The following is a 9,544-nucleotide window of genomic DNA, read 5'->3' as shown; positions in this document are numbered from 1 at the left end:
GCATTTTCAATTATAAATTACTGGAATATATTTCAGTATCTGAAATACTGTTTGATGTTTTATTTCATGCTATTGTCCGAAAATCAATTTGTAAATATTCTAATGATCAATGAAGAGATTTGTCATGTGAAAATGCCAAATGTCACGACTCCAATTGCTTTGAAATTTGAGTTTGTTGCTTTACCTCCCAGTAATTTTGATCACTTGCATTTGCCTCATTAAAACGGAAAACTTCAATACGTTGAGAAAACGCCAGAAAAACATTCATTGCAGATATCACTCTGCACCACTGGCGCAAATTGGCTGAAAAAATAAGAAATGTATGCCTCATAAATGCGCTACCTAATCTTACAACTAACTGCTCATCGTTTTTATCAGACAGAACCAAACGACCGCCCACCTGCTCTTCCGTCATCTCGCCACGTACGATTCAGTGCAACGCAACTTGCTAGTCCGTTTGACAGACAGCTCAACTGTCCACTCAGGTTAACGCCAGCTCTCCTGCAACCTCCCGTGCTGACTGCTGACTAGCGGATTAGCTGCCAACATAGCTCCAGCTGAGTGAGAGCGACAGGAGGAAAGATGGGGTCCAGGATTCACGTTAAAGTGAGTATACAAGTGGCACATCAGTGGCGCTCCTTCGTGAAGCTTTTAACACCACGCTAAGTGTCATGGTCCACGTTTCGGATTTTAAGCTTTACAGCCCAGACGATCAGTTTAACGTAACACCAAAACCTGGCTTTTTTAAATTTTTTATTTATTTATTTTCTCTTTAAGTGCTTGGCACTTATTAGCCAAATCTGTCAATGGCAGAGCTAATGTTGATACGGGCAGCTTCCTCTGAATATTATTAACCCCCCACTATTCAAGCTAGAGGAGCTGTTTGAGCAAGACCAAATGCGGAAATGGGCTGTTTTCTTAGGTTTTAAACGCGCTGGCTATTGATGTCCTGTATAATAATGATAATAATGATAATAATAATACTAATATAATTGTCATAATACAACACAGTTGTGATTGTGTTTTCATCCAGATGTGCTTGAGTCGGGCGTTTCTCACCGGCTGGGCTCTGCTGCTGGTGCATTTGCTATGTCCAGAGGCAGTTCCCATCAGTATCGACAAGACGAAAGTCAAAGAGGCAGAGAATCAACCCGAGGAGCCACCAGCGAGTGTGGTAAGAAGACTCGTCAAAAACAGGAGAACCATCAAACACGATTTAAGTTCCGTTGTGTTGGACATATGGCTGTTTGCATTGGCACAGAGGGACCTTCCTCTGGCTCTGATAATTGATTAATTGAGTCACATGCTAAATCAGCCACAAATTCAAAATTTGTGTTAATTACAGCTTCTCAAATCTCACATTTTCTTCTCTGTTTGGGCAACAAGACAGGGCGTAGATATGTGATGGACATGCCCTCTTTTCACTCATCACAGTAAATTACTGGTCAGTCTAAAGATATTAGAAAACATAGGTATTTTCAGTTAGTTTTCGTTCTGCTGCAATGCTTTTATGTTAATAGTAGTGGTAGTTAATAGTAATGGAAAGTTCATAGCTTGTAAACAGAAACGGCTCATGGACTCTTTTAAATGAAAGATTTCATGGAATCACATTGCACTCCTATTAAGATGCCTTAGGCAAACACTTCTTCCGAAACCTATGATCCAGCAAATCCATGTCATTGTTGGTTCCAGATGATGTTGATTTCTGAATAAACAAGTACAAGCCTGTGACTCCTGGCTCTGGAAGGGTTTATTTATTTTAGATATTGACCTAACAGTCTGAAGAGAAGTTGGAAGAAAATGCCATGTAGATTCTGTTTCCAGGTGAGAACAGGCAGACATGTTTCGTTGGATAGGTTGTTGGTCTTTAAAAAATGGTTGCAGCTTGGAGACAGTAACAAACATGCATGACAAGACTTGCCATGTCTGGATCAGACACCTGGACAGAACAATTATGTTGTTCAGCAGCAGATACAGCTCACAGAGACATTCCTGTTCCTTTAAAGAGTTTTCATTTCATCGGTGTCTAAAAGAATGAATGATTATGTTATTGCGACAGTAAGGCGTATTGTAGGATTATCTCGCATGTCTTTTATGCCGTATCAATCCGGGGTTTATGTATTTTTTATATTTTGTGACATTTCTGTAGGACACTGGACTCCACTATGACCGCTACCTCAGAGAAGTCATTGATTTTCTCGAGAAAGATCAGCATTTTAGAGAAAAGCTCCACAACACAGACATGGAGGACATTAAGGTATCCGGCTTTTCCGTTGGCTGGCTTTGTTAAAGTGGTAAAATGAATGAGAAACAGTAACGCACGTTACAAAGTTCTTAGACTTTTGTGCTCTTTTGTGACACAGATTTTTATTTTTATTTTATTTATTTTTTTAGTGTTGCGTAAAACTGACATTTGCTTTAACTGTTGATAATATAGCAAGGAAAGCTGGCTAAAGAGCTGGACTTTGTCAGCCATCATGTCAGAACAAAACTGGATGAGTTAAAGAGGCAGGAGGTGAGCCGACTTCGGACCCTGATTAAGGCCAAGCAAGACCTCGAGGGAGGAAATGGTACGTTGTCCAACACAAGATACGCCTCATTTTTAATTGTGTTTAAAATGAGTTACTACGACTTAAGTTGCTCAAAGAAATTGTTTGCAAAATTCTTTGAGATCTATCCACCTGTTTTCTATATATGTCGATATTTACCTCTTTGACAGACATAGCAGTGGACCACCAGGCTCTCCTGAAGCAGTTTGAGTACTTAAACCACATGAACCCGCATACATTTGAAGTGGATGACCTGGATCGGCTCATTAAATCGGTAAATTCCGTTGTTACTTCATACTTTGTCATGGGAAGTATTCAAGAGACAGACTTTACGGTGGTGCCATGTCTTGCCTCTGCCTGGCGCTGCTGTCAAGTCCACGTAGCTGCTCTGTTTGTACGATGATAATGATACTTGTGTCCTCGAAGGCTATACGGTTTTAGGTATGTTTTACCCACCTCCCAAACAAATGTTTATGTTTCAGTTCTCAAAATGAAGAATAATAAAAGCTGGTAATGAACAGACTGGTTGCACTGACTTGAGACGTACTTTAAGATTTTATTCCGTTACTGCAGGTGTTGGTTCACAATTTGTTCAGAAGACTGAGCTGGTACGGTTCAGAGAACTGCAGTTGTGAGGCTCTGACACACTTAGATTTGAAAAGTGCATAAATAGTAGGTATAACATGGCAATCAGAACTGTACATTTCCTTATTTTGTCAGCTATGATGTGCTTTTGTGATGGTGAAAACGAGTAGAAGCAAACTCCTGCATCAGATATTAAAGATGATCCCCTCTTCAAACATTACTGTAGAATAGATTGTGATAATGTAAGTGTGTTATGTTGTAAGAAGTCAGTACTTGGTAATGCCCCCTGTGACAGATTGCAAAACTTGTAAATGTCTTGTTGTTGAGGTAAAAGTCTCTTTATTGTTCCTATTTTAGGGATTTTCAGACACCTTGCCTTGTCACCTAGTGTTCTGATGTGTTTTAAGCTTCCTTCTGAACTGCTTGACTCGTGCAAATACCGCTTCGTATCATCTACTCTTCTCTCCATCCATGTAATGTTTCCTGTGCCCCTGGCTTCCAAACAGCCCCAAGGCAGAATGCTTCACTTCCATGCTTAACATTTGGCAAAGTGTTCTTTCATTGGCATATTTAATGATGAAGCACACCTTTGGTGATTGTGGCAAATTTTAAAAACTGTCCTCACGTTCCTAAACAGCTCTAGTGAGTTTCCGTCAGTCAGCTGGTGCATTACCGCTGCTCAGTGGAAGTTGCACCACCACTCCTAGGCCAGCTTCTTCCAACTCCTCTGCAGTCATTCTGGGCTTTTGTTTGGCCTTACTGCGCAGCAGACTTATAGTTCTATCCAAAAGTTTTCTCGGTCTACTAGAATTTGCCTTCCTGAGTTCCCCGAAATATCCACGTGTTTATGACATTTGGAACAGATGAAAGTGCCAGCTGGATGTTCTGTCGTATCTTTTTATAGCCTTCCTCTGTTTCATAAGCATGGATAGGGTTCACGGTCAGATCTTCATTCCTTTGCCTGGAAGAGGTTTTAATTGGGTGACTGTGAGCAAACACAAGGTCTTGCAAAGGCAGAAGATGCATGGGCTTAGGAACTGTCGGTCGATCATTCCTTATTACAAATTCCCTGTCTTCCTCTCACGAATCAGTTCAGGTCTAACGAGTCGGGAAAGATTAACAGGTAGAGGTGCACACAAAACTGCCACTTTCTCTTATGTTTATCAAATATAATGTAGCAGTGCATTAGCATTTGATAACTGTGTCTTTTATGAATGCTTCAATTGTAATTTCTACTTCCTTTAACCAAAAAACCTTTGTTTTACCTGCACCCAGGCCACAAATGATCTGGAGAACTATGACAAGGAGAGACATGAGGACTTCAAGAAGTATGAAATGATGAAGGAACATGACAGACAGGTACACCTGAAAACCCTGGATGAGGACGAGAGAAAGAAAGAGGAGGAGCACTATGAGGAGATGAGGAAGAAGCACGCTGATCACCCTAAAGTCAACCACCCGGTAAGTAATTCAGGGGCATAAATGACGGACGCACAGCGTGCACGTGTTAAACTGTTAACGTGTTCATATGTTCCTTGTTTTTGTTTTTTTTTGTCATTTAATTTGGATTTTGCTGCCTTTTTGCAGGGCAGCCAGAATCAACTGAAGGAGGTGTGGGAGGAAGGTGATGGGTTAGACCCTGAGGATTTTGACCCGAAGACCTTTTTCAACCTGCATGGTGAGAGTTTTACCAACCAGCACCTCTTAAATTGGGATTACGAGCATATAAAATGTAAGGAATTATTGCTTTGTTTTATCCTCTTTCATAATGCAGACACTAATGGAGATGGCTTCTTCGATGAACAGGAGCTTGAGGCATTGTTCACCAAGGAGGTAAAGCCAGAGCAACTGAAAGTCGGTCATATTTCAGCGAATGACTCTCGTTCTGACAGCTGGCTTCTGTGATTTTTAGCTGGAAAAAATTTACGACCCCACCAACGAAGAGGATGATATGGTGGAGATGGAGGAAGAGAGGCTACGAATGAGAGAGCATGTTATGAATGAGGTATAGTAAGCCGAACTGAAGGCTGCATCCGACATGGTTATGGGCGGGGATTAAAATGTCTGACTGAAATGAGATCATTACTTTCAATTAAGGGCCGCAGTAAAATACAAACTTTGCTGTGTCTGTCCTCCGCTGCACTTGCTTCTAACACAGTTTTCATCTTTACTTTGTAAGGCACACTTCACTTGAGTTATCCATCGACTTAAGTTAGTAGTTACTTTTCAAAACAAGATTTTGACATAAAGAATGCACAGAGTTCATTAAATATTTAGCATACTTGTCAAAGATGAAAATCTTGTATATCAGCATTTCATGCATGTGAATGTAGCAACATTTCACTGTTCCGCGAATGGGTGAATTAGTTTGGGCAAAGCACACGCTGTGATGGGGTTTCCTCTGACGGCTTGGAAGCTCATTTCTAAGAATCTGAATTAATCAGCTGAGAAATTAACCATCGAATTCAAGACAAAAATCAGAGCTCCACTTCCTTCGATTGCAACAGTAAAACCCTTTTCCAACACATTCACAAACTTAAATGAAAAACATAATGATATAAATGTAAGTGTAAGTGTAAAAGTCACAGGGGACAGTTTTCATTGTATCACGTGGGAAGCAGTATTTTAACAGTGTTTTTCCAGCATTTTTGCTTCAGTAAAGCCTCTGAATACTTGTCTCATGGACAATTCCTATTCTTAATCACTGAACTGACCTGACTGGCTCTGCAGAGAACCTTCGCTCTGTCCAAGTACTGTACATCACGAAATCGCACCAAAGAGCACAAAAGGGGGTGCATGAAATAACTTTTCCATCGGTTCGTGGGCGCTGCTGTTTGCATTAAAGTCACTTAATCTGAGCATCGGCAATAAATGTAACACAATTCCTGTAACACTACTTCATCTGTTTAAATTGAAAAGCTGACACACAAGTTTAAAGCTCGTACATGACAGCCGAATGGAATGTGGGGGGGGAAATACGGAACCCCATTTGCCTTTGCTTCTTTTATAGAAAACTGTGTTTGACTCATTTCCGGGACTTGTGTCAGTAAGTATGATCTGTGTCGTAGGTGGACACGAACAAAGACAGGTTGGTGTCTTTAGACGAGTTCCTGGTTGCTACAAAGAAAAAAGAATTCCTGGAGCCAGATAGCTGGGAGGTGAGACTCTAAATGTGACAACATTTCATTCAATCAGTTACTGCAAAAAAAAAAAAAAAAAAAAAAATAGAACTGTGATCACTGATGTCCCATTTACTCTGTTTGTCAGACCCTGGAGCAGAACCAGGCTTATACGGACGAGGAGATGAGGGAGTTTGAGGAGCATCTTGCTCAGCAAGAACAGGACCTCAATCAGAGGGCTGTTGACCTTCAGAAACAGAGAGATGAGCTGCAGAGACAGCAGGAGCAGCTTAATGCGCAGAAAATTGAGCTTCAGCAGGTAAGGAGCAGTGCAGTGTTACTGGAAAAAGGTTACTCAGTCAGCATGGAGCCGCAGGGAAATGACAGAATCGTGTCACCTTGAGGATGGGAGTTGTCAGAGCTGTCGATTTAAAACAATTATCAATCATTTAGAAATATTTTGTAAGTTCTATGCTGATGTGGAAAAGCCAAAGATTGAAGTCGAGGGTGAACTGTGCTGTGGAGATGGAGACAGGGCTTATTTGAATATTATCATCTTATATTATTATATTCAAATGAAGGTGGACTTACTGTGTAACTCATTGCAGGCAGTTGAGCATATGGAGCGGATTAAGACACAGAAGATCGACCCGCCTCCAGAGGTTCACGGTGAGTGTTGACAGCTATTTTGTTGTTTGAATTTACCGACTGAGTGGAGAGTTTTGAGTTGGTTCTGTGTTACAGTTGAAGGAAATGCCATCCCAGAGATCCATGCAGTTGACGACCAGTTGGCTTTTGAACACGAGGCCCAATCACAAGGACACCAAGACGCTCCCCGTCATCCTCAAGAAACACTTCAGGAACATCATGAACAACAAAATCAAGACCCCCAGACACATCAGGATGCACCACCAGGCCATCAGGACGTCGCACAAGGCCAGCATACCTTGCCATGAAAATACTGTAGAAAAATTCCCACCCAAACTCTTGCTGTACCTAAACTCCTGTGTGCAAAGGAACAGCCCCACCTGAGTAGAAGGCCTCTGTAACCGGTATGACCAGCGGTGAAGAAGAGGGCACATTTGAAATCTCTGTTATCCCTGATTTGTGTGTTTATTACCAGTACTCCTTGGATTGCATAGATAAATTACAATGATTACAATTACCATGGAAATGCATCCCATAATGTCCAAAAAGAAAATACCAGTAATGCTTGATGATACAGTTATGCAGATGTAATTGTAATGAGCATTCATCTCTGGGTGTGCGCTGTTGAACTTCCAAAAATGGCTATAAAACCTGACGGGTTTGATCCAAGAGTCTTTTGGATGTATTATGTGCTGTGCGGTCGTTGAGGTGTAAAAAGTCACATTTAACTTGAGCTTTACTTCGATTTTCTAAATTTGAGCTATTGGGATACCCTCCAACCTCTTAGAAAAGAAATGACATGCGTCACATGTGGTGGAATGTGTTTTACTGGGCTGCGTCAAACGTTTTACAAAGTAAATGCAAAGGGCATTTTTAAGATTTTGTATTGTTGTAAGAGTGTGAAAAGAGCAAAAGATGCACTAAAGAAATATCAGTTGGCGTACGTTATTTTCATGCTGTCATTTCACTTCAGCCGGAAAAAGAAAAGACATGCCGACGCATCCAAAGACATCATCAGGTAATGATAGTCCACAATCTACAGGGTTGACAGATCTATCCAGAAAAGAGATTTAACTTCCCTCATCATTTTAATGATTTTTTTTTTTAAATGGTCCTTGATGTTATACCCAGTCAAACGTTACAAACACCTTTTTGTGTGTACAGTCAGATTTTGGTTGTTATATAGCGTAAAACGTGCTCTGCCTACCAAACTAAGCACGTAACGCTGCTCAGCCTTGAGCGACAATTTAGCTGTTTGTGCTGACTTTATTCAATTAAAGGTGGTAGAAATAAAACCACGAGTGAAGGCACATCTCCTTAAGACATCCTGCAGAATCTTGTTTTGTACATGAGGTCAGATACAATCGTCTGGAAATATTTTGTGTAAAAAAACCTGCTTGATACACAAAACAAGTCATGGTTGGACCTCTGAAACAACACATCTTTACCACACAGAACAGTGACAGATTTGGTTGTTCCGTGTTTATTTATGAAATGCTCAAACTTCATCTGATTTTAAAGTGTTGATTAAATAGTTTAGAGGTTAAGTTTATTTACAGATAAATTGTACAGTTAACTGGGGGGGGGGGGGGGGTGGGTGAATTTGTTAATTCTGTTGTGGTAAATATATTACTTGGTCTCAATTAGCAAAGCTCCATGATTTTGCCACAAATTGCTGGTTTGGAGCGGTTGCTGTGGAATTCTGGTGTTTTTTTTAATGTAGTTTAACGTCTTGAAGCTGGCAGACGGGTAAACAGGCCAATTTGATCTGCTGCTACTTTTTACTGAAGCGGGCTGAATTTGCATGGAAGCGTGGCCTCTCTGCCTTACAGTTGCACGGGAGCCGAACAAGCGGGGCCTCGTGTGGCAGACTTAGGTTACTTCCTAAAATATTTAAACACCTTTAATTTTCTTTTTTGCCATGTCATGTGTCCTGTGTGCCATGTGTTTATTTGGAAATACTACTGCATAATGATTTGCACAAAATAGAAGGGGGTGTTTTATGTTTTTTTTTTCCCTGATTGCTTGCTGCTGGATATTAGTCATTTGATAATACCTTACACCTCAGTTCAAGATAATAAAACGGTTCACCTTTTGCGTTGTCTTGATAAATTATTTTGGCAATATGTGAGCGTTAAGTATGGACAATATTTACGTACAATGTGAAACCCTTGTAAACATTTTAAATAATGTAGAAACCTGAAATGCGTTGCTTGAAAGGTACGTGCCATTTGTTGCCTGTAGGAGTGACGTAAATCATGAAATTAACTGAATACAAAATCAAAAGCTTCACCAGTGATCACTGGAACTGTCATATACAATATATGTTTCAGTGATCAATAACACTGCTGGTAGTTCTTGGTTTATAGCAGGGATGTCCAAAGTTGGTCCTCGAGGGGCCGCTGTCCTGCAGGTTTTAGGTGTGTTGAAGGAGGGAAACATCTAAAACCTGCTGGACAGCGGCACTCGAGGACCGGATGTGGACACCCCTGGGTTATAAGAGCTTAGAGAGAGGAAGAACCAATCCGTTTTTGTCAGACCACCTCAGATATTTGACAACTGAACTACGTCAATATGATCTTTTGAAATCATACAAAGTAAATAAAAATAAAAAAATTTAAAAAGTGTTCCGTCAACACAGGC

The 9,544-nt window shown here is 40.6% G+C and overlaps 1 protein-coding gene across 1 annotated transcript; it reads left to right on the top strand.

Annotated features, from left to right (window-relative positions):
* Positions 1-509: 509 nt before the first annotated feature.
* Positions 510-8,996, top strand: nucb2a (nucleobindin 2a). Its single transcript, XM_075459966.1, has 13 exons — positions 510-606; positions 1,034-1,174; positions 2,150-2,257; positions 2,438-2,570; positions 2,720-2,823; positions 4,410-4,595; positions 4,722-4,812; positions 4,909-4,967; positions 5,047-5,139; positions 6,203-6,292; positions 6,402-6,572; positions 6,862-6,922; positions 6,998-8,996. Exons 1-13 carry the CDS (start codon positions 583-585, stop codon positions 7,207-7,209), a joined length of 1,473 nt encoding a protein of 490 aa, XP_075316081.1. The 5' UTR covers positions 510-582; the 3' UTR covers positions 7,210-8,996.
* The last annotated feature ends 548 nt before the right edge of the window (positions 8,997-9,544 follow it).

This window comes from Odontesthes bonariensis, chromosome 1 (genome assembly GCF_027942865.1).
Source record: "Odontesthes bonariensis isolate fOdoBon6 chromosome 1, fOdoBon6.hap1, whole genome shotgun sequence".
Taxonomy (NCBI): Eukaryota; Metazoa; Chordata; class Actinopteri; order Atheriniformes; family Atherinopsidae; genus Odontesthes; species Odontesthes bonariensis.
Note: the sequence above shows the minus strand (reverse complement) of the source record. Positions and strands in the feature narration are given on the sequence as shown.